The sequence below is a fragment of the Taudactylus pleione genome, unplaced genomic scaffold (genome assembly GCF_031769625.1).
Source record: "Taudactylus pleione unplaced genomic scaffold, aTauple2 ptg000129l, whole genome shotgun sequence".
Taxonomy (NCBI): domain Eukaryota; kingdom Metazoa; phylum Chordata; class Amphibia; order Anura; family Myobatrachidae; genus Taudactylus; species Taudactylus pleione.
In genome coordinates, this window is record NW_028284531.1 from 16225595 (window position 1) to 16251015 (window position 25421).

Genomic DNA, 25421 nt, shown 5'->3' on the forward strand with positions numbered 1-25421 from the left:
CTCTGGCCATAAGGATTTCTATTTGTTAGATCATGCTGGTCGGCCAGTAAGCGTTTGCATGCATTAGTCTTCTGGGCATGCGCAGTGAAAATTCATGCAACATATCATACTGTACTTGCAGACTTTCCCATAATGGGCGGAAGGCTCCCGAAAAATCGGGTGATGCTCCCGGCCTCACCCACTTCCACCCGCACCACCACATTTACCTGGGTAGTCCGGAGGGGGACGATGACGCGATTCGTGCAGAAATCAAGTCATCGTAGCCCCGCCCCCTGCTTTACAACACTGGAAATCTTGGCACTGTATAGCAGGTGTGGGCCCGGGGTGATGCGATCGCGTCACCACTACCCCTCACAGCCCACCATTGCCGCCTGCAGCGCCGACCTGGCTTCCCCCTCCCGGAGATGGCAGTCAGATAGTCAGCATGTATGCAACATATGCTAACGCCAATTAGTGTAGAACTTACATAACATCAGCTCCTGTGCTGTTATTATGTATCCTACATGTGGGGGGACACTCACCCACATAGACATGAGGTGAGAGACAGCTACAGTCTGGTGGGTGACCAGAATGTACTACAGTGGTAGGTATAAGGGAGAAATACACAACCACCACCCATCAGGCAAACAGGGGGTTACACATGAATCAAGGACAATGATTACATAGGACGCGCGTGTTCTCCTAATTCTCATTTCTGCCAGTGGAAGAATAGTCGAATGAAACTAGAGACCAGCCTAACTGTCATTCTATTTCACTTAGAGTTTCCTTATAAACTAGTTCAGACACAGCTTATATCCTGGGATATTAATTTACACTCGATGGAAAATAACACAATAGCCAAAATTAACAAAACATTTCCACTGGCACTGTATATGAAAAGAACAAAAGTTATAAGAGTGAGGTAAGCCTGAAATACAGGAACCTTTTACGTCATTCTTCGTTAGCAGATTATTGCTCTTATTGTTTGTGAGTAGTATGACAGTATTGGGTCCTATACTAAACCCAAAGCTTAGAGTTATTTAATGTAGCAGTCACCTTGAATAGTGGATTTTGAGCATAAGAGCTGGGAACGGAGTTTCTGACACTCACAGAACAATCTCCAGGACAGATTAGTGCTCATACGTAGCTGGAAACTTTGAAAACAAGTCCAATATATTTCACAATATACAATATGATGTCTTCAAATCAAAAACATGTCAAACGTACTGTAACAGCAAGACAGGTCTTTTATAATAACATTATAATGTACAATAAACGTAATATACATATAAAAAATACCACATAGGTGACTTCAAGGCCACACCCAATTATGCATTTTAGGGGGATGGATGTGTCACATGGTAAAGGCATGAAACGTGATAAAACAAATGTGTTATAATAATCAGGGCTGTAACTAGGGTAGTGCGACCAGTGCCTTGGCACAGGGCACTGCAGGGCAGGGGGCGCTGTTTGAGCCTGTCAATTTTCCTGTTTATTATCATTCTGACTTGTAAGTTCCTCTTATTTTATCCCCAGCATCTCCTGGCCTCCCCTATCTCCTCCCTGGTTCTTCTCCATGAAGCCATGGCCCTTTTTCAGATCTTACAGTATGTCCCAACTTAAAAAATGGGCGGGGCACCAATGCTCTCTCTGGCACAGGGCACCAAAAAGTCTAGTTACAGCTCTGATAATAATAATCAGTGAGTATAGATCCTTGAAAATGAATTTGCATTTCTAAGCAGAAAATCAACCTGGTTTTCAACAATTGTCTCTGATCATTAAACTTTGAATATTTTTGGCGATGGTGTCTTCCATGAATGGCAACATCTAACCAGCAGCATATTATGGGGTCTGGGTGCCCCTGGCAAAGTGAAAGACTTTCTGAGTTGTGTCACAATGTCATGGCGTTGTGAGCACTGCATTTCTGGGTCAACACTTCATGGAGGCTCTGTGACTGAGCACAGAGCCAGGAGCTCAGACCAAAAGAACAAGGCTGGGGTAACCATTCAGCCGTCTCCGGTGGTCGATGTCTTCCAATAGTTTAAAATGCGTAAGTGGCTGAAGCTTGACTGGTGCCATTGGTGAGTTCCATCCCTGTCAACAGGTAGTTACAGCCCTGCATCTAACAGCAGTAAAGCTAACAAAGAAATGGACACTGTTGTGGCATCGGGCACAAGCGGCCCATGTTATCAGTCTGTGCATGCATCCAAGGCATACTGTGCATGCATCCTGATGATTATCGCCAGGGGACACAGAATACATTTAGTTGTAGAGAGGGGCAATTTTAGTGGGTGCTCTGGGGAGTTAACAGGAGAGTCTAGCCAGACACGGGCATTTCTCGGTCAGCGACTGCTACTCTTTCCACAGTTGCACTGATCCCAGAAGGACATTTTGCAACTCCAATGGGGGCGGTGCAATGTTCAATGGTGCAATCTGATGCGTTTCCAATGGTGCAACTTTTTACTTAAAGCAGCTGCAGTCGGTGGGCGTCTCTGTACAAATTTCATCAGACCTGGTTTTAGCATAAAGCCGCAGTAGCACTGTGTAAAAAGTCGCAGTCATATCGGCGTTAGCGTTCACCTCTGAATCAGGCCCAAAGGCTCATCCACTAATCTCAGAATATGCTAATATGCCATCCAATTTGTTTTGTGTAAATGCAGCTATTTGTCTGCAGTCTCCTATTCTGCTTATGGAATCTGATCCCATTGAAACACTGGGCCTGATTCAAACCCGCTCGCGAGTGCTATGCGCTCGCAAGTGGGTCGATGGTGGCCCAGTGCGCATGCGCACGACGGAGCCGGCTCCATCATGCGCATGCGCGAGACCTGGATAGTGATGGGCAATCCGTCGCTCCGGGTCTCATACCAAAGGGGGCGTGCTGTCGATGGTGAGTTAATAGGCTGATGCGCTGCTGTCTCTAGCGGGTAGCGCCAGAGGGGGGAGTTAACACTCCCCCTCTCCGGCCGATGAGATGTTCTTACATCTCATAGGTAGTGCTTCCTACTTCGCCTCGGTAAAGAGGAGAAGCAGGGAACGTTATAGCGGCACTTAACGTGCTGCTTTCATACATCTACCCCAATATACTGTAGTTCAAGGGCCATGTGTGCAGTATTTAAACTTCCAAAAGGGCTATATGCAGGGCCAAAGCAAGTTTTTCTCTGTGCCCTAGGCACAGCCTAAGCCTACCCGCCCCTACTCCCACAATACCTTCACACAGTCAACTTTTGTAAAAAAATAAAATATATAATTCCTCTTACCTCCTTTTGGCTGGTTTGCAAGGCTGCAGTCCAGAAATATTGATGTCGAACGTTGTCCAAGCTCTGCTGCTGTCTGGGGAAAACTTGTTACATCTCAAAACTAAGCAAAAAAAACAACAACCAATACTACAATAATCCAGGAACAGCCACTAACTCAATGATTTGTTGGGGCCTGATTTATCAAGTAACATTTTTTCAAGATCTTCAGTTTGCTTTGTTTTCATTGGTGACTTGCAAATTGGTGATTTTATTTATTTATTTAAGGCAAAACTCTTGGGAAACCATTGGGAAAAAACCCTGTATTTTATAAAACCACCAGTTTATAACTCAGAGAAAAACAAATCACAGACAAAACAGTTATTTTGAAGAGTTGCTGCTTGATAAATCAGACCACCTTTCTACGCATTATACTGTATGTATTTTAAATCAGAGAAAAATAATGCAAAACCATAGCAGCTTTTTCCACACATGCTCTCTACCAACCAGCTTGTCCCTTATATGCTCCACTGTCCATCAGCTTAACTGTCACCCCCCCTGAATGTCAGCTTTACTTTCACATGAACCCCTGCCTACAAGCTTTTCTCTCATAATCCCCATTCACACTACCTTTCCACACATGCCCCTTTGCCTGTCAGTTTTTCACTTACATGACCACTGCTGCTGAGCAACTTTTCCCTCACATGCCACTCTGCCCACCAGTTTTTCTCACATGCCATGCTACCCACCAGCTTTTCTCACATGCCTCTGCCCACAATAATCTCTCACATGCCACCACATGTCCACTAGATTTTCTCTGAAATGCCCCTTACTGCCCGCCAGCATTTATCACACATGCCCCTCTGCCCCAAGCTTTCTTTTCATATGCCTCTATGCCTACCAGCCATAACTAGGGATGTGTGAGCAATGTTGTCGCACAGAGAGCAGGGCCCTGGGGTGGCACCATCTCTATCCCATGGCACTTGCATGTGGCTTGCAGGGGGTATGGAATGGCACCCTGCAGACTAGCATTACTGAAAAGCTGCTAGGAGCATCCAAGGCACGGCTGGATTAAGAATTGTGGGAGCCCCAGGGCAATATATTTGTCAGAGGAGTACCTACCAAAAAAACAACATTATGCCACATAGTAGCCCCCTATGTGGCATAATGTTGTTTTTTTGGTAGGTACTCCTCTAACAGCAGGGGGGGGGGGTGAGGCGATTCACGCTGGATTGCTTCATTTTGATCCCCCCCGCTTCACAATGACGGTAATCTCTGCAATGTGTAGCAGGGGCGGAGCCATAATGATGCGCCCCCGCTCCCGCACTCAACAACGTCCACGCCCACTAGCGATGCCGGTCTGGCTGCCCCCTCCCCGGAAGGGACAGCCAGAAAGTCATCAACCCTGAGCAGAAGTACGTATTTTATATTGTATTCAGTAATATACAGACAACTAATGCAGGGAAGACCATCAAATAAACTACTACAATAAACAACATAAGACATAATAAGAGCATAAATTAATGTTTTTGCAGTGCCTTGTGTAAGGTATGTGCATATTTTGGATAAGTTTCTTAAATGTATGTAACATGATTTGGATACAGATTGACTATGGGGAGCAAAGGACAATACTGAGTGAATAATGAGTGACGACTGACACCTAGCAAGCTACGCCTCCTTACAAAAAACAAAACATCTGCTGGGCGCCCTCAGCCAGGTTGCACATCCAGTGAGGGGCGATAGCAATCCTCCCTCCGTGAGGTGACTGCTGCAGTGCTTAGCGACAGCAGCCTCCCTGCACTCACTGCAGTCCATTGTGTTCTCGACGCTGCTGCCACTGACAGGTCATGGGGGGGGGGAGCGGGGGCACGGCCTCCAGCAAGCCTTGGCCCGGGTAATCAGTACCCACTCCCCCCTAACTGCGAATTTGCACTTAGGGCTCTATTTACTACAATCCACATATTTAATGCAGATTGTAGTGTGATATTAACGACTGAATTCGCATTGCGAATTCAGGCAATATCACAGGGATTTATTACAAATTCCTTGCAGGGACAGAGCCTGCGATAAAGCTCTGTCCCTGCGAATCCCCTTCGGAGCCTTATCGCTGTATTTTCGCAAAACACACCGTGACTAAGTGCTCGCGCATGCGCCGACCGGTCGCCGCTGCTACCCTCCCCGGCGCTAAGCCCCGCCCCCGGTGATCGCGGACCCCCCGTGACCCCCCTCCCTTAATTACACTTACCTGCATTATCCGGGCCTCCGGTGATGTTCTCCATGCCTCCGGTCAGGTGATCTCCCATACTGCACTGGGACCCGAACACCTGATGACCGGGCAGCAGTGCACTATGGGAGACCAGCTGACCTGAGGGGAGTCATCACCGGAGGCCCGATCACCGGTCCCTGGAGTCAAGTAAGTAAATTTTTTTTTACTATTTTTTTTTTCTTTTTTTTTTACAGTGATCAGCTTGCGGTCTGTTTAGACCACACAGCTGATTACTGGGACCGACTGCCGGTTCTGCTCTCCCAGTTAGAGCGGAGCAGGAGTCCGGTAACCGGGGGAGACCCTGGATAACGCCACCTCCAAGTTTTCCCGATATTTTTTCACATTTTATTTTTAGTAACTCTGGTCAGATCACATTTCCCATTACAGTTATGGGAAATGCGATCTGCTTTACTAAAAATAAGTGATAATTAGGGGTTGGGGTAGAAGTTTACGAATTCTACTCCAATTGCCCTGTAATAACTATAGGTGATACTAAATTGTGAAAAGGGTGTGAAAACACCCTTTTTAACTTTATTTTAGTCAAACTAATGTTAATAAATAGAGCCCTATGTCTTTAAATTGCAATCCATTTCCAAACACACATTTACATTTTTTTTATGAGCAGCCCCCAGGGCAGGTGAAAAGGTAAAATCTTTATTGCGAAAAGGTAAAATCTTTATTTTAAGATAAAAATGTCTGATTCAGACCCGGTCGTAACGCTGAATGCGAATATATGGTAATCATGGCTACGCACGGAAATCACAACCAAATGCAACACACAACCAGCATAAGTCAATTCCGCTCACCTCTCTCTATGTACAGGCAGAGCAGTCCACAAGTTAGCGGAAGCATCGGTCACCGCGCAAACCATCGAACCCATACGCACACTAGTGGTTGACATGACCCTGCCGCAGAAGTTGAGGGATGGCCGGCTGCGTGCGGCACAGCAGTGGCTAATTTGTGCACACCCCTGAAACGCCGTTGAAACACACTGACAAGCCTGCGTTTATCCAACCACTCCCCCGTCATCCCCCACAAACGGCACCTCTTGTCAATCACTCTGCTTTGGGTCTGCGTGTCTTCTGCTTACGCAGTTCCCATCGCTGTTGAAGGTTTGAGCAGTATGCAAACATCAGCTGCCTACGTGCGAACACAGTCTTGTGGCCGGGTCTGAATCAGGCCCACAGCACAGAACCTCTGGAACACCCCTTCCAATGAATAATCATACACTTTGGGGGATTTATATAGCATAATTTGGCCAAAAAAGACATGTCAGTTTTCAGGGGAATTTCTCTGAAAAGCTCAATAATGGGTTAAATTATGTAGGGCAGGTATGTGGAGGTGTAAATGATGTGGGACAGGTATGTGAAGGTGTAAATGATGTGGGACAGGTATGTGGAGGTGTAAATGATGCGGGACAGGTATGTGGAGGTGTAAATGATGCGGGACAGGTATGTGGAGGTGTAAATGATGTGGGACAGGTATGTGAAGGTGTAAATGATGTGGGACAGGTATGTGGAGGTGTAAATGATACGGGACAGGTATGTGGAGGTGTAAATGATGTGGGACAGGTATGTGAAGCTGTACATGATGTGGGACAGGTATGCAGAGGTGTAAATGATGTGGGACAGGTATGCAGAGGTGTAAATGATGTGGGACAGGTATGCAGAGGTGTAAATTATGTAGGACAGGTATGTGGAGGTGTAAATGATGTGGGACAGGTATGTGGAGGTGTAAATGATGTGGGACAGGTATGTGGAGCTGTGAATGATGTAGGACAGGTATGTGAAGGTGTAAATGATGTAGGACAGGTATGTGAAGGTGTAAATTATGTGGGACAGGTATGTGGAGGTGTAAATGATGTAGGACAGGTATGTGGAGGTGTAAATGATGTAGGACAGATATGTGGAGGTGTAAATGATGTGGGATAGGCATGTGGAGGTGTAAATGATGTGGACAGGTATGTGGAGGTGTAAATGATGTGGGACAGGGATGTGGAGGTGTAAATGATGTGGGACAGGTATGTGGAGGTGTAAATGATGTAGGACAGGTATGTGAAGGTGTAAATGATGTAGGACAGGTATGTGGAGGTGTAAATGATGTGGGACAGGTATGTGAAGGTGTAATTGATATGGGACAGGTATGTGAAGGTGTAAATGATGTTGGACAGGTATGTGGAGGTGTAAATGATGTAGGATAGGTATGTGAAGGTGTAAATTATGTAGGACAGGTATGTGGAGGTGTAAATGATGTGGGACAGGTATGTGAAGGTGTAATTGATATGGGACAGGTATGTGGGGTGTAAATGATGTAGGACAGGTATGTGGAGGTGTAAATGATGTAGGACAGGTATGTGGAGGTGTAAATGATGTGGGACATGTATGTAGAGGTGTAAATGATGTGGGACAGGTATGCAGAGGTGTAAATGATGTGGGACAGGTATGCAGAGGTGTAAATTATGTAGGACAGGTATGTGGAGGTGTAAATGATGTGGGACAGGTATGTGGAGGTGTAAATGATGTGGGACAGGTATGTGGAGCTGTGAATGATGTAGGACAGGTATGTGAAGGTGTAAATGATGTAGGACAGGTATGTGAAGGTGTAAATTATGTGGGACAGGTATGTGGAGGTGTAAATGATGTAGGACAGGTATGTGGAGGGGTAAATGATGTAGGACAGATATGTGGAGGTGTAAATGATGTGGGATAGGCATGTGGAGGTGTAAATGATGTGGGACAGGTATGTGGAGGTGTAAATGATGTGGGACAGGGATGTGGAGGTGTAAATGATGTGGGACAGGTATGTGGAGGTGTAAATGATGTAGGACAGGGATGTGAAGGTGTAAATGATGTTGGACAGGTATGTGGAGGTGTAAATGATGTAGGACAGGTATGTGAAGGTGTAAATTATGTAGGACAGGTATGTGGAGGTGTAAATGATGTGGGACAGGTATGTGAAGGTGTAATTGATATGGGACAGGTATGTGAAGGTGTAAATGATGTTGGACAGGTATGTGGAGGTGTAAATGATGTAGGACAGGTATGTGAAGGTGTAAATTATGTAGGACAGGTATGTGGAGGTGTATGATGTGGGACAGGTATGTGAAGGTGTAATTGATATGGGACAGGTATGTGGGGTGTAAATTATGTAGGACAGGTATGTGGAGGTGTAAATGATGTAGGACAGGTATGTGAAGGTGTAAATGATGTAGGACAGGTATGTGGAGGTGTAAATGATGTAGGACAGGTATGTGAAGGTGTAAATTATGTAGGACAGGTATGTGGAGATGTAAATGATGTGGGACAGGTATGTGAAGGTGTAAATGATGTGGGACAGGTACTGTATGTGGAGGTGTTGCTTTGATGGGAGACGGCTCCAACTAGAAAGAAAAACAGAAAGGGGAGTATCCAGTTTTCATGCACTTCTCCCAGGTCGCATTTTGTAGAAGAGTCGCCCAACCTCGCCGCGACTACCACGAATTGGTATTTTAATTGGATCTCGCATTTTTCAGGTGCGCACATTTGTGCGATTTATGTGAGTTTCATGAAACAAACACGCATTTGCAAACTCGCACCTAATTGAATTGGATTGAGCCCTTAGGCCCTCATTCAGAGCCGTACGCTCTGAGCGGAGCGCACGCTCTGAATGAGGGCCGGCCTCCATGAAAATGGAGTGTCCTCCTGGACGCTCGTATAGCTGTGGGTCACCACCCACAGGCTATACGAGCGTGCATTTTGATGGCCGCGATGGTCGTGACCATCGCGACCATCGAAACTGCGAGCCGGAGCCTGCGGTTGAGGTTTTCAACCGCAAGCTCCGGAGTGATTTTGGCTCTATCAGAGCCAAAATCACTCCCACTGACATCACTAGTGATGTCAGTGGGCCGGCTTCTGACGGGAGGCGTTCCCGTGGGAACGCCCCCGTCAGGGAGGCACGCCCCCGGCACGCCTACCAAAGGGGGCGTGCTGTCAATCAACATCGACAGCACGCCCCCTTTGATCAGACACAACGAGCGAAGGACTTTCCTTCGCTCATCGCGTCTGGCGCATGCGCACGACGGAGCTCCCTCCGTCGTGCGCATGCTCAGTCCAGAACATCGACCCACTTGCGAGCGGACAGCCACTCGCGAGTGGGTCTGAATCAGGCCCTTAGTGTCCTGCTCACGGTCCTCCTTTCTATGACATCTCATGTGAGTGGGGAGAGCGCGAAGGGGCCTACCCCGGTGCTCACAAGTGCACTACAATGGCCCTGGTTATAACATTCTACTTTTGTGCATTGAAAAACAATGTGAGACTTGGCCATTCTAATTCTTTTTATTCTGTTGCCAAGTCAGTGATAGTTTTTGTGACACTGTTAGGATGACTAATATAATGACTTAAGCTAACAGAATGACTTGTTTCCACCCAGGCAATTCATGCAGAGCTTTCCAAGCTGGTAAGAAGACAAAAAGGACAGCCTGAAATCACTAAATCCCCAGGGAGACCTAAACCCAAAGCTCATCTGAAGCTTAGAGATGACTTAAATCCGCTTATTAATCGCAGCACAAAGCAGAGGGTAAGTTATGTGTCTCCCTTATCAAATCCTAACTAGCCTTTCATTCTGTTTTGTTTTTTTGTTTACCTTGTTTGTACATATTTCAAATGGAAAATGCACATAAAGTACAAATAAAACGTATTATTCAACTGATAATAAAATTATGAGGGCTGATTGAAAAGTAATGAGACTGATTTTTTCTTTTATTCAGAATCAGATGACTCCACAGGATCTGAACATATTTATTTTTCAAAGTAGCGTCCTTCACATTCAATAAATTTTTTGCAGCATTTCAACAACGATTCAAAGACGTGCAGTAGACTGTTGGTGACATCACTTTTAGTGTTGCAGATATGGTATTTTTCACTTCATCTATTGAGAACTTCTTTCCACGCAGTTGTTTTTTTCAGGGTTGGGAATGGCCAGAAATCACAGGGCGCTAAATCCAGGCTATATGGGGGTGTTCCAGTGCTGTCCCATTAACTTCAGTCAGTGCTGCCAATGCAACAGCAGCAACATGTGGTCAGACATTGTCGTTAAGCAAAAACCACAGTTTCTTCAGCAAATGTGGTCTTTTCTTCCTCATGGCTCCACGCAAATGGGTTTTCAGGACGTTTACATAATAGTCACCATTAATTGTCTGTCCACGGGGAACCCAGTGCTGTAGGATCATACCGTGTGCAGCAGAACAGCAGAAGCATGACTTTACACACCGAAGGTATCACATAGAATTTTTTGGGCAGAGGCAAATTTGCGTGTTTCCATACACTGGACTGTTGTTTGGATTCCGGATCATAATGACGAATCCACGATTCGTTACACATCACAATCGATGTCAGGAAATCGGGTATCCTCTCTGACATTCGAATGGGATTCTTGCATGATTCAACTCGTCGTCGCATCTGCTCTTCTGTGAGATTTCTGGGTACCCACCTGGCACACACGCGATGCATTTCCTTTGTCACAATATGCTGAACCCCTTCAAATTAGATGCCAAGTGAAGCTAAAAGTTTGCATAAAGTTACCCTTCTGTCATTTTGCAACATCTCCGCAGTTTTGGCAATGGTGATATCTGTAACCGCAGTGGATGGTCTCCCAGAACGTGTTTCGTCAGTCACTCGCGTATTACCCTCTTGGAAGTGCTTCCACCACCGAAATACTGCAGCATGGCTAATTGTTTCTCCACCGTATGTTTACCATAACATTTCATGAGTTTCATTTCTGCTTTTTCTAAGTTTAATACAAAATTCAATAATACATCTCTGACATAAACTCACAGACACGTCTTCCTCATTCACCATGATGAAACGTACGAAGATCTTCCACTCGCTGTGACCAAACAAAAAAGACTAGGGCAGTCCAACCGCAGGTTCAGACACATCGATGTATGATCTTCACAATAACCAGCATAGTGTTGCCATGTCTACCTATGGGACAGAAAAACAGGGGCAGTCTCATTACTTTTCAATCAGCCCTCGTATTTGCACACTTCTGGTTATAGAAAAAAAAAATTAGTATGAAACTTGTTTCTAACTTTCTAGTTCTGTTCAAGGCCATAACTGGGGTTTGCAAGCAGTACCGCTGCCCAGGGTACGTGGCCGAGAGGGCAGCGCTGTTGCTGCCCTGGAGGAACCTATTTGGCTTGCAGTTTGCATGGATGGCCTTAGGACATGTCCGGCATTTGTCTTCCAGGTCCCAGCCCCCTCTTCATGATGTCAATGCATCACATGGACAAGACATACTCTGCCGGAAAGGCCAGGAGGCGCGCCAATCACGGGTGCCGGTCCTGGCCGCTCAGAAGAGTATTTGAATCTCCTGGAGCTTACTGCGTACACCCGGCATCGCTCACTTCCCAAATGAAGTGCTGTCTGAGAGGACGGTGATGCAATTCTTGGGACCACAATAATGCAATTGTGCCACCTTGCCTCCTTCTATGCCACGTCATGTGCCGACATGGCTGCCGCCTCCCAGAGGGTTCAGCCAAAAAGTCAGCAAGTATGACATGGGCATGGGGAGGTGCCTGTACCGATCCAGGGTGTAATAGTGTCCTGCTATGGTATTGGTTCCTTGTTACAGTTTTTATGTACGAGTGTATTGTATTAAATGATTATAAAAAAACAGTGGTATCAATAGGATGGTGCGGACCGCACCAGGAATTACCCTATGAGGGGGTGACTCCAAAATGCTGGCTCCTCCTTAGTGACCGGAAGCCGGGCCCTGCACCGTGATGTTAGTGTGCAGCGCTCAGCTCCTGGACACTGCGGAGGAGCCAGCAGTGCAGGGAGAGTCTCTGGGCAGCCCAGCATCTCCAGGAGTGGTGGACAACCCCCCCAGAGTGATGAAACTATTGGTGTACTACAATACCACGCCCCTTAACAGTGAGGCCACGCCTCCTTTTTGGCAGAGCACACAAAGCCTAGCCGCACTGGTCACCAACCTCAGTGAAACCACTGATAAAATAATAAAGGTCTACACATCCATAGTCACTGTAACAGACAACAGCAATGACAATTGGTAGCTTTAAGGGTGCTGCACATGGGACATTTCACGCTGGCATTTTGCTGCTTGATTTTATCACAGATGATAAAGACACAATGCTTTTACAGCTCACAGCTTGTAATAAGTGTTTATAATGCTCTTTGTAAGTGTCGGGTCAAGTATAATGAATTTCAGTTTGAACATTTTTTAGGTAGATGAATGGACATGTCCTTTAGGTATGGAATACTGGGAATAGAAAGAAGGGAGCCATTTATAGACTAGGAATTGTCTTTTTTGACAGTATTTACGTAATTATGCCAAATGAAAGCTGGAAGCAGAAGATTACCACAAAGCAGTAGAAAGTAGTGAAAATGTAATAGCAGTCTGCCATAAAATACCTTATACAAAACAATCAATGTAGATTCGTAAGTGAACATAAGATAATATTGATAGAATTAAACTCACCTAAAAATACAACATTGGCAGAACATGTTAAAAACAAATAAAATTGCACTATACAAGACACGAGTTGCGTTTATCATAGAGTTTCAGGGATGTTTCTATGCCAGTGCTGGACCTGTTTGAAAATATTGAAGGGTCATACTCAAATATTTCTTGCAAAATATGAAGAGGAATTGTATCCCAGTATATTGCATCACATTTTCTAAAAAAAAAAAAAAAAGTAATGGCATAGTAATTATAGTGTACAGTAACGTTGTCACGTGCCTACTTTTGTACTATTTTGTACCTGGTTGCACAATGGATTTGTAATATAAGATGGTGGTATCTGCTGGGGTGCAAAAATGTGCAAATGCCAATGGGAAAGTTGGGCAGTCTTGCCGAGTACAAATTTGATGCACTGGCACCTCTTCTTTTGCACAAGCATGTAAACTAATTTTATTTTACCATTGGTAGTATTTTTTCCTGAGTTTAGTGTCTAATTTGCATCGTAGCCGCATACAAAGTCACTTACAGTGTACTAGGCACTTAGGGGCATATTCTTTATGTTAATTATCAGGGATCTGGAGACACCCAATAATAAACATTTTGACTTGCGGCGAGCGCCTGGTCAGTTCATCATTGCTCTGGCATGTAGACAGTTGATCTGAAAATCAGCTGTTTCCACAAATGTTTTCACTGCTACTGTACTTTCGTAACAGTGAAAACTAGCACTGCTGAGTCTGACTCAACAGTGCTAGTGCGTCTGTGTGAACTAGGGTTCACACAGGCGCACAAAACCATGCTGTCCATTGGAAAAGGGTGGAGGGATCTGAAAGGATCCCTCTTTGCAACCCGGGACTTCTTCCAATAGTAGTGTATAGGGAGGCCAGGCCATTTCATGAGTGAAAGGTAAACAGATGTCTGTTATATTTCCTGCATTACCTTTATGATAAATGGCCCCAATTCGTAATTTGTACAAAAGTAGGTGACATTTAAAATTTTCACCTACTTCTGCAGAAATGAAGTAATGATGAATATCACTTAGGATTAGTATTTTTGGCTCACAGGAATTGGTATAAAGTCGTAGATTTAGCACAGTTATTCGTGAAGCGATGCATAGCGCAGCTCACTCGTTTCGATCTTTTGCATTTGGTGGAATGCAGGGCTCACAAAGTGAGTGACAGGTAGTTAGTGTTTGAGGGAGGTAAGGGGGGGTGGCTAAGTAAACGATATTTAAACAGCATTTCATGGGTGTGCATAAATTAGCCATTGCGATATCCTCTTAGTGTGTCAAGAGAGATGCAGTGCTCGAGACAGGTCAGACTTCACTCAGAAGCTGCGTGGCTGGCCGATCTGCGTTGATATTCCCGATGTTTATGCTGATGCACATCGGATGGATGTGAAAGGCAGCAGTAAGCGTCCCTATGCTCTGGTAAGCTTTGGTAGACATTAGCATATTTTCGCAACTGCGATTCGTGAGAGACAGTTTGCAATTGTATTAGCGGAAATCTCTGAATTACGCCCCTAGTACGACGTGTACAGGTGTAATCATTAAAAGATGTAGGGCATTTATGCCTACCTGACACATTCAAAGTCATCTTAAAAGGGTGCTCAATAATGAGAACCACATTATGCACTATGGAATGATGCCGCTCTCCAAAAAAGACTGAAAAAGCTATTTCTTACACCGCCACCTCTGTCTATTCAAGTACATATGGCCATGTGTGTTTTGTAGGTATATGTACCATTTCAAATGGTCCACCTGGTGTTGCCTTGGTGTCACATAGAGGCCCATTAATCATTTAATATTTGTGGTGTATTACCCTATAACACCTGTTTTCAGGGGATACCCGCAAATATTAAGTATCCCCTGAATGTATTATTGAGGGATCGCAGCAGGATGCACGGCATAGGAGTGAAAAGATCGCTGATGCATTCACTTCACTCCCGTGCAGCCTGTAATGCGATCATGGGCGCTAATATCGTATCCAGATTAATAAATGGGCCCCATACGGAGATAAACAGCACATCCAGATTACAGATAGTGTATACAAACAGCAGTTACTGGACTTCCAGAAATGTGAAAATATCCTAACATTTAGGGGCCTATTCATTAAACCTAAAAATTCTCTGGAGATAATTAGCTTTAGAACTCTCAAGGAGTTCTAGCTAATTACAGGTGGAATTCATCATTCCACCTCTCCATAAGTATCTATTCTGAAAAGCTGTCATTTTTGCGATGACAGCTTTTCGGGAAATAGATACTTTTCCCTGCCTACACTACCTTATCGCATCTGGAAACAGTGCTGCGCATGCGCTGTTACATCTGTAAAACCAGCGCATGCGCAGCACTGCCTACAGATGCGGTAAGTTTGTGTGAAAATGTCCTTAAAAACGTTATTTTAGTGTTGATGAATAGGCCCCTGTATGTGGTACAATAAGTATATTGACATTTCCTTCCTTAACAATAAACAACAATGATAAAAGTACACTCTATATAGCATTACAAAATGGAGTTCTCAGTATTGCCCTGCATTTCTTTTTTAATTCATGGTAACAAGCAAATTCATTCCTACTGTGTTTTAAACTTGTTTTTAATTCTTATACATATTCAACACAATTTATTATTAATTTTTATTTTATTTTTTTGCTGCTATTGAAATTGTTTTCTTTGTTATAAAACAGTTTAATTGGTTTGTATTTTCAGTGGTAAATAATATGCATTATGACATTAAGGGGATGTGGGAAGTCTCTAACTAATACTGGGCATACATTGTCAGATAAAATGTCAGACTGACAGACATTTTATCTGACAGCCTACAAAACCCATCAGATATCAAGAGCCGTCCTAACAGCGGGATGTAGTTGGGATACCTACAGCCGGGATGCTGGCTCTTGAAATTCCGGCGCCGGAATCCCCACTTCCGGGAAGAAGACCAGTGCCGGAAACCGACAGTAGTGGAGTTGCCGACGCTGGAATCCAGATCGTAAGTATAGCGTGGCGGATTACTTGTTATCCTCGAGGGGGGGGGGAGGGCTATGTTTAGGCTCCATGGGCGGGGGGCTTTTAGGGTTAGGCTATGGACGGGGGGGGGATAGGTTTAGGCACCACTGGGGGGGTGAGTTAGGCTTAGGAATTAAGGGGTAGCGTTAGGTTCAAGCACCAAGGGGGGAGGGTTAAGTGTAGGCACTAACGGAGAGGGTCAGGGTGCCGAGTAGGGAGGGTTAGGGTGCAGAAAAGGAGGGTTAGAGGGATGAAGGGAGAGGGTTAGGATACTTACCTAACCCCTGTCGGGATACCAAGCATCGGGATGCCGCTGTCGGTATTTGGATATTGATATTTTAACAGCAGTGTAGGCCCTGGGCAAAGCAATGCACTGGGGCCCCAGCCCACCCATTCACGGGGATAAAAAAAATGTTGGACGTGAATCTATGGCAGGGCTTGACAAAAGTGTAGGAGCCAGACCCCCCCTTCCCCCGGGGCAGCATTACTGAGCACCTACGCCCCAGGCAACCAACCCCCATGGCCACACCACTAACGGGGTACCCTAGGTAAACCACCCTCCCACAGCCACATTATTGAGCAGCTAACTCGCCTCTCCAGGCAACCAACCCCCAGAAAGACCACCCCTCCGCAGCCAAAAAACCCTGGGCAAGCAAAGCCACCGCCGGCAGTGGCCGAACTAGAGAGTGGTGGGCCCAGATGCAAGAGTTGCTTTGGGCACCCCTATACAGTTCCCTCAGTAGTGGTCCCCCTATGCAATGCCCCCAGTAGTAGTCCCCCCTATGCAGTTCCCCCAGTATTAGTCCCCCCCCTCTGCACTGCCCCCAGTAGTAGTCCTCCTATGCACTGCCCCCAATAGTAGTCCCCACTATGCATTGCCCTTAGTAGCGCCCCCCTATACAGTGCTCTAGTAACACCCCCAACGTAACATGGCGACCTGGCCCCCGGGTTTTGTCGAGCCCTGATCTATGGACTTAACCAAGGTGACACAAAACTTGCTTTTTAATAAGAAACCCTCCCAATGCGCTCAAGCCCATATAGTTATTTATTTTATTTTTTTGATTGAAGCATCAAGTGTCAAATATACAAACACTATAATAAATATAAGAGTAAGTCATACTTTCCTATACTCCCGGAAGTCGCAGGAGGATCCCGATTTTACGGGTAGCCCCCCCATACTCCCGGAGTGTAGGCAGATCTCCCGCATCCTGCCCATTTCCTAGTAATGGGGAATTTGCGGATCTGTGAGGAGGGGGTCAGGCTAAACGACGCGATTTGCGGACATGCAATTCACTGACTTTTCCAGGAAAGGGGCAGACCTAATTTCATCAACAGTCCGGCCCGCCCCCCGAACCGGCCTGTAGCAGCAGTTCTCCAGGCTGTTCCTGGAGAGAATTTATGGAAAGGGCCTCATTCAGTACAGATCGTAACTGCGATCATGGGCGCGATTATGCACGCAGTCTCACTGCAATGAAATGCTAATCCACTGCGATCGCTATGCCATCGCAGCACAACATAAGGATGCCCACCTTACCTTACACACAGACCCGCTTGCAAGCACTTGAGCGCTCGCGAGCGGGTCGATGGTGTGCCCTGCGCATGCATAGCGGCCGCACTGCGCGTGCGCAAGCCCCGGAGCGAGAGAGAAAATCTCACTACAAAAGGGGCGGCTGTCGATGTTGATCGACAGCTCGCCCCATTTTGTAGGTATGGCCGGAGGGTGGCTTCACAAACGGAGGCGTTCCCAAGCGAACGCCTGCCGTTTGTGGGCGGCCCCACTGACATCACCAGTGATGTCAGTGAGAGAGCTTCCGGCTTTATTAGAGCCAGAAGCTCTCTGGGGCTTGCGGCCACGAGACTCTACCACAAGGGTCTCGTCGCAAGCCCTATGGTCGCGATGGTCTTGACCATCGCGACCATCATCCTGGCTGCTCGCAATAGCTGTGGGAGGTCACCCACAGCTATGCGAGCGCCCAGGAGGCCGCACAAAATAAAAAAAGCCCAGATTCAGAGCGAGCACTCTCTGAATCAGGGCCTGAATCCCTCTTAATAAAAGTAAATTTGGGAACGCATAGGGGTAGAAAGCGTATCTATATAACTTTCCCACATAAGGAAGAATTTTTCCATTTTAAGATTCTTATCCAAGGTGACCTCAACCCAACTCATTCTGAACAAATAATGGACCTCATTCAGAGTCGGTCGTTGCGGCCGCTCGGTCGTAAGGTAAAAGGGGCCGGATATGCAAATGAACCGCTCGCAAGTTGCGTCGTCAAGATGGGATCGTTAGCTGGACGAGCGAGGGGAGGATGCGGATGTAAGACTAAAAATACGCCCCCTTCTCGTTCGCATTACACGTCATCTCCCGGCATATAAGGATTAATCAAGACCATCGAGAACCATCGGAGCTGTTCGTAGAGCTTAAGGTTGACCATACCCTCTCTTAAGCACTACAATCAAGTCAGTGTAAAAGCCTCCTATGTCACATGTGCCATGGCACTACTTAGTTAATTATGCACTCCCATAAAATGCCGTTTGCATAGTCAGGCCACCTGCGTTCGGATCTCCACTCCCCCGTTCACAAGCACCTTCCCCTGTTACCACCCACAAACGCCTCATCCTGTCACTCAAACTAACGACCTGGCTGTGTTCAAGCAGAGAGCAATTTCTGATCGTAATAGCTAGTTTGCGCACACGCATTGCGAATTTTACGCATACGCAGTTTAGCGGACATCGGTGGCGTACGACCGAGCGGCCGCAACGACCGACTCTGAAAGAGGTCCAATGTACCTTAGCTTTGAAAAGCGAAAGTGAGGGTGGAACGACAGTGGCAAATGCAGGATTTTGAAAGGGGGGTTTCCAAATACCGAATACAGAACAAAAACATCTAACCACAATAAATATTACATATACAGGTTGAGTCTCCCATATCCAAATATTGCGAAATACGGAATATCCCAAAATACGGAATAATTTTGGCATGATGGAGATAATGAAACCTTTGATTTTTGATGGTTCAATGTACACAAACTTTGTCTAAGGCACAAATTATTAAAAATAGTGTATACAATTACCTTCAGTATAAGGTGTATATAACACATAAATGCATTGTGTGTGTATATCGGGGTCCCATTCCCAAGATATTTCATTATGATATGCAAATATTCCAAAATATGGAATATTCGGTTATCCAAAATAACCCTGGTCCCAAGCATTTTGGATATGGGAGACTCAACCTGTATATATATTGTAACACGGGGTATTGAAATGAGGAATCCAGACAGGCAGGTACTCGGTAAAGCAATGTCTATTATTGGCACTAGACACTGCACCTTAGCATACGTGAGTTTAGGCCTGCACACATACAGACACGTAACAGAAAATAAACAAACAAACAAACATAAAAGTCCCAGCACCCCTTGTGCTAATCAGTCATCAGTGACTTAAGGTGCCCATACACCTGCGACGGATCGTCGCGATGCGATCAGAAATTTCCCATCACCCACCATCGATGTTCAGCGATCCGTCGCCGGCTCGCTGACATTTGACATGTTAAATGTCCCCGATTTGACGATCGCGATATATTTTTGATCGCAAACGTCAAATCACCAAAATCCAACATGTTGGATTTCTGTGATCCTGAAATGCCGGGTTGCAGCATCGCAGGATCGCGGCAATCCGTTGCAGATGTATGGGGCCCAATACAGCCACAATTTGGGCATGCTCTCCCAGCATAGCCCTTAGACCCTGGCACTACAACACTGAGGGCCTGATTCAGACCCGCTCGCGAGCGCTTGCAAGCGGGTCGATGTTGGGCCAGTGCGCATACGCACGACGGACCTAACTCCGTCGTGCGCATGCGCAAGACCCGGATAGCGATGGCAAGCCGTCGCTATGGGTCTCGCTACAAAGGGGGCGTGCTGTCGATGGTGAGTGAAAGCACGCCCCCTTTGGTGGGCATGCCGGGGGCGTGGCTGGCCAGACAGAGGCGTTCCCATGGGAACGCCTACCGTCTGGGGCCAGCCCCACTGACATCACAAGTGACGTCAGTGGGAGTGCTTGTGGCTCTGATAGAGCCAAAAGAACTCAAGGGCTTGCGGCAGACGAGACCCTACCACAAGGGTCTCGTCGCAAGCCCGATGGCCGCCCGCTATAGCTGTGGATGGTCACCCACAGCCAGGAGGCCGCTCTAAAATCAGGAAGGATGGTCCTGATTCAGAGCGAGCGCTCTGTCAGTGCGTCCGGCTCTGAATCAGGGCCTGTGGCCCTGATTCAGAGCCGGACGCACTGACAGAGCGCTCGCTCTGAATCAGGGCCTTCCCTCTGAATTTTAGAGCGGTCTCCTGGCCACTCGCATAGCTGTGGGTGACCACTCACTCACCATCGACAGCACGCCCCTTTTGTAGTGAGACCTATAGCGACGGCTTGGCCGTCGCTATCCGGGTCTCGCGCATGCGCATGACGGAGCCAGCTCCCTCATGCGCATGCGCACTTGGCCAACATTGACCCGCTTGTGAGCGCTCAGCGCTCGCGAGCGGGTCTGACTTAGGCCCTGTGACCCTACTTCCTGGCTGCTACTCAGCATCAGGACAACAAGCATCAGATGTATGAGAGTTTTAAACCCTCCCTGTGCTCCAGTGATTATTCCAGCTGGATCTGTGTACAGTAAATGTGAAAAGCTGGAATTCCACACCTCCACTGCTAATGCAGAACGCACAGGTTTCACTCCAGCCTCCCTTGGGGGGAGCTGATTCCACCAGAATGTGGGCAATTCAGGTGAGAGACAACCCCTCTCACCACAATATATATATATATATATATATATATATATATATATATATATGTATTTGATGGACAGGTAGGCATTACACACACATACACAGACACTCACTACACACACACTGACACATACACACACCTCTCACTTAAAAACATGAACGCAGGCAAACAAGTACATCATCATTTAGAGAACACCCCAACGGCAACTCCCAACCCCCTCTGCCACTGGGCAACCCCCACATGTAATACCTTCACCTGGGGCTCCAGGAGAGGGCGTCAGGAATACAGTCAGTCTGAGTCACCCGGCGGCAGCTCAGCTTCTTGCAATGCACCATCAGAACTGCCTAGGAGGAGCTACGCGCTGCAGCTTCCCCTACATTCAGCCAGCTGAGCCCCAGTCCGTGTAAGAGCAGGCACAGTTGCCTGAACTCCAGCTGCTCCTTCTTTTTATATATTAAAAAAAATATATTGTTTAGCTGTGCGGCGATGAAGCGGCAGCCAGGGGGTTTATCTAGGTACTCAGAAACCCCCCTGCGTGGGCCTATGAAGGGGGTGTACCCAGGTCTGCAGGATAGCCTTACAAGCCGCTGCACCTATTGCCAGTAAGAGGCATCTACCACTTTGAGTAACCCGGTTACTAGGGGGGAAGTATTCCAAACAAGGCCCACTCTGGTCTGAAAGGAACATAGTTTACCAAATTATCAATAGTTGGCATGAATCTGGAGCCAAAAACCACAAATCATGGGACATGCCCAAAGGCAATGATATAGGTCTGCCAGCTCAGCTCCACACTTGTAACAATTTGAATTTGACGAGGCTCCTATCAAGAACTTCCTATGTGGAGATAAGTAGGCCCTATGCATTTTATTTAAAAACATTGCGGTGTAGGAGGAATAAGTTAATAGTGTGCAGGCTTTACCATGGGATCGAAGTAAATCATCCACTGATAAATTAGGTTATCTAGAAAGCCAAGGAGCAAGGTTTATAAGAGAATTATGCCCATATGGTTATTAACCTAGCCACAATCACATCAGAATACATTCATTTTACTTTTTTTAAGGGAATTTCCATTTAGGATCTCATAGTGGGGTAATGGCACAAAGTCAAGGTGAGACACACAGTGCAAGTATTTCGGGGGAGCACTAACCTACTCTTGTTGCCAATGCCTATGAGTGCTCGACGTACATGGAGCCCTTGTTCTTTCTATCTCTATTTATTTTATTTATTACCAGTTATTTATATAGCACACACATATTCCGCAGCGCTGTACATAGAATATTCGGCCATTCACATCCGTCCCTGCCCCAGTGGAGCTTACACTCTATACTCTCTACCACATGCTCACATACACACTAGGGGTAATTTTTGTTAGAAACCAATTAACCTACCGGTATATTTTTGGAGTGTGAGAGGAAACCGGAGCACCCGGAGGAAACCCACGCAAGCACAGGGAGAATATACTAACTCCACACAGTTGGGGCCGTAGTGGGTATCGAACCAACGACCTTAGTGCTGTGAGGCATCTCTACTACCCTGCTTTTCCCCTGGGGTTTCCCAGTAATCTAAACATTTATAAAAATCATCAAAATTTTAATAAATATGCAAACATAACTGAAACAGGCTGCTGCTGCTCCCCTGCATGGCTGCTGCTCTCCACTCCACCCTGACTGTTGCCCCCTGGAGTGTCCAGCTCGTGTCTCTTCTGCAGGCAGCTCCAGAGTGGAGATATTATAAGTCGGTAAGTATGTCTATTATCTCACTCTTAGGTTCAGTTATGTGGTGATTGACAGGGATGCGATTCTTTCTGTCCACATATTTTTTTTTACATGTTTTGCATAATTTAGCCCCACCCCCTCCATACGGAGCTACGATTTCCAGCATTTATGTTGCGATTCCCGGCAATTATCTCCCCATCCTGCCCACTTCACTAGGAAGTGAGTGGGATGTGAGAGATCTGGATACTCTTCTGTGGGTGCTGGGGGCTAACCGAAAATTCAGGAGCCTCCCGCAGCGAAAGGGAGAGAAGGTAAGTATTATATTAGCCAGTGGTTCCCAAACTGTGTGCAGCGGCACCCTGGGGTGCCTCGGGATTCTTTCAGGGGTGCCTCAGGTTGGTTGTCCAGCACCAAATGAAATTATTTATGGTCAATGAAATGTAAATATGTAGACGAACAGAAGCGCAAACCTGTCCACCACTATATAACTGACCCTAAGGATGACAGGTCAGCACAATTGACTTCACTTTAGTAATTTTTTTTTTTAATTCTCAATAAATTTGGGCTTAGGAGTGCTGTGAAAACAATGCTGATACTCTATGGCGCCGTGAATAAAAAAAGTTTGGGAACCTCTGATATAAGCACAATTTGCTACATTTTATTTTTGCCAAAATTATCATTAATAAACTTTTGGCCCAGGGGTGCCATGGAAAAAATGCTGATACACTAGGGCACTGTGATACAGCAAAGTTTGGGAACCGCTGGACTATACAATTATAGCAGAACATTACAAAGAGATAAATGTGTGTATGTGGGCAGAACTCCAAGAAGCACTTTATTATTATTGCTGCGTATTGTTATTTTTCTTATCCAGGTCATACTATAAATCACCTATGCTCCACTTTTGTTGGAGCAAACCAATAAATTAAATTTAGAATGACAACCAGTTGAAGTGGGACGTTCTAGCCCTGAAAATAGTATAATTCCATGAAAATATGTATATGCTGCAGGTTTATATCACTTGCAGGTCAGATTCTGTTTTCTAGTTTCCACTGTTGGCTGTAAGCAGCATACAGAAACCAATTTCCACATGTTTGGTAAGAGAAGGCTGCAGTACTGAGTTACATCTTTCCTTGCAATGGAATGGGTATGATTCCCGTCAGCGGCAGCCCAACAAAAGCAGAGTTAGAAGCAGCGGAAGCCCGACAGCGCTGGAAACCCGATCGTGGATAGGTGAGTATATACTACTAACCTAACCCTCCTTAGGGGTGCCTAACCCTAACTTCCCCCCCAAGTGCCTAACCCTAATCCCCCCTCTAAGTGCCTAACCCTAACCACCCCCTTCCCTGTTGCCTAAACCTAAGCCCCCCGGGGGTGCCTAACCCTAACCCTCCCTCCCCATAGCCTAACCCTCCCGGGGGGGTGCCTAACCCTAAGTCCCCCCCGGGAGCCCTAAACCTAACCCCCCCCGCGGCGCCCGGCATCACTACGATCAGGATGCCGGGCGCTGGTCTCCCGGCGTCGGGGAAATGCGGGCGTCTACATCTAGACACCCGGCATTTCACCCTTGCCGGGAAATGACAGTTGGGAAGCCGGCTGCCGGTATTTAGGCAGTCGGCTTCCCGATTGCTTCCCCCTTGCAACAGCTAACTTTGTAGATGCAGCAGACATTTTTCTTTCTTCTAGAATTATCATGGTGTCTGACCTCTGGCTTTTCTGTGTCCTCAGGTGACCTACAGGGTCCTGCTGATTGGATCGTTGGCAACAGCATTACTAAGTCTACTGGCAGCTTTTATCATAATGCAGGACACCTGAATATTAATGCTCATAAAACAATATTCAATTCTATTTATTCTTAAAGCCTGCAAACAAGACATACGTGGTGCATAATAGTCAAGCTCCGCAAAAATTCTTGCTGATCACCTCTGACATTTCAGACTGATCGATCTGATGTGAGGACCCTAATTAGAGCTTATGTACTCCTCTGCGGACAAAAGTTTGATATTTATGGTGTAAAACACATAAACAAGGCGTTGTAACTAAAGTTCATGGTAGATAATTTTTTATTTATTTGATGATGAAGATGCTGTTTTTACAAAGAATCTGGGCATCATATCAGCATTTATTGCACATTGACTTTTCAATTCCTACGGTTGAAGAACAAGATGTGTAGAAACTGTGAGCTCTTTTGATAACCATGCGCTGGAACACTGTCATAACTCTCCATCCACTTTATACTACATTGACAGAAGAGAAAAAGTATTTCAGAGAACTGCTCATGTGGCTCAACTTGTTTGCACGATTTGGACTGAACTCAAAATGGAATTCTTTTGTATCCGGATCAGATTATTAATAATGCTAACCAGGGGTTGGAAAGGTAATCTTGTAGGAGGGCCATCTTTCATGCTAATTTATCCTGGGAATTTTATATTGCTTTTGTACAGTGAGGAAAGTGTTAGAGAGCAAATACTAATGACAGCAATATAGTACATAGCATTACCTTTAATCATTTTACTGTACTCGTATTGTAATGTTAGAGTGTTTTGTTAGCTTTTTAAAATCCAGATTTCTAAGCACTGCCATTGGTCTATGCCAGAGGTTCCTAAATGCAGTCCTCAAGGCTCCCCAACAGTTCAGGTTTTAGGAGATATCCATGGTTGAGCACAGGTGGTTAAATCTAATTAACTCACCTGTGCTCAACCATGGATATCGCTAAATCCTGAACAGAGGACCGCGTTTGGGAACCTCTGGTCTATGCTCCAATACATAAGCTGATAAAAACAAACTTTCTGTGACAAAACAGTTTGATCCTCAGTGATACTGTGCTTGATACCATTCCCTCGCTCTTGGTGAAACATTCCATCAGTAGTATGGTCTTGCCTTCAATGTACTATGCAGTTCCTGAGTCAGCTGGAAGTGACATGTATTATTTCTATATGTTTCTAGATTTATATTTTCAATCATTACAATAATGTAATTGTAGTTATTATTTAATA

At 45.9% G+C, this 25421-nt stretch overlaps 1 protein-coding gene across 1 annotated transcript in view; it reads left to right on the forward strand.

The window, feature by feature from the left end:
- LOC148523666 (peptidyl-prolyl cis-trans isomerase FKBP8-like) overlaps positions 1-25089 on the forward strand; it is a 59406-nt gene extending 34317 nt beyond the window's left edge. Inside the window, exons 7-8 of the mRNA XM_088473007.1 lie at positions 9886-10032; positions 24154-25089. Coding sequence (XP_088329133.1) covers positions 9886-10032; positions 24154-24240 — 234 coding nt within the window. The 3' untranslated portion in view covers positions 24241-25089. The remainder of the gene's footprint in view (positions 1-9885; positions 10033-24153) is intronic.
- The last annotated feature ends 332 nt before the right edge of the window (positions 25090-25421 follow it).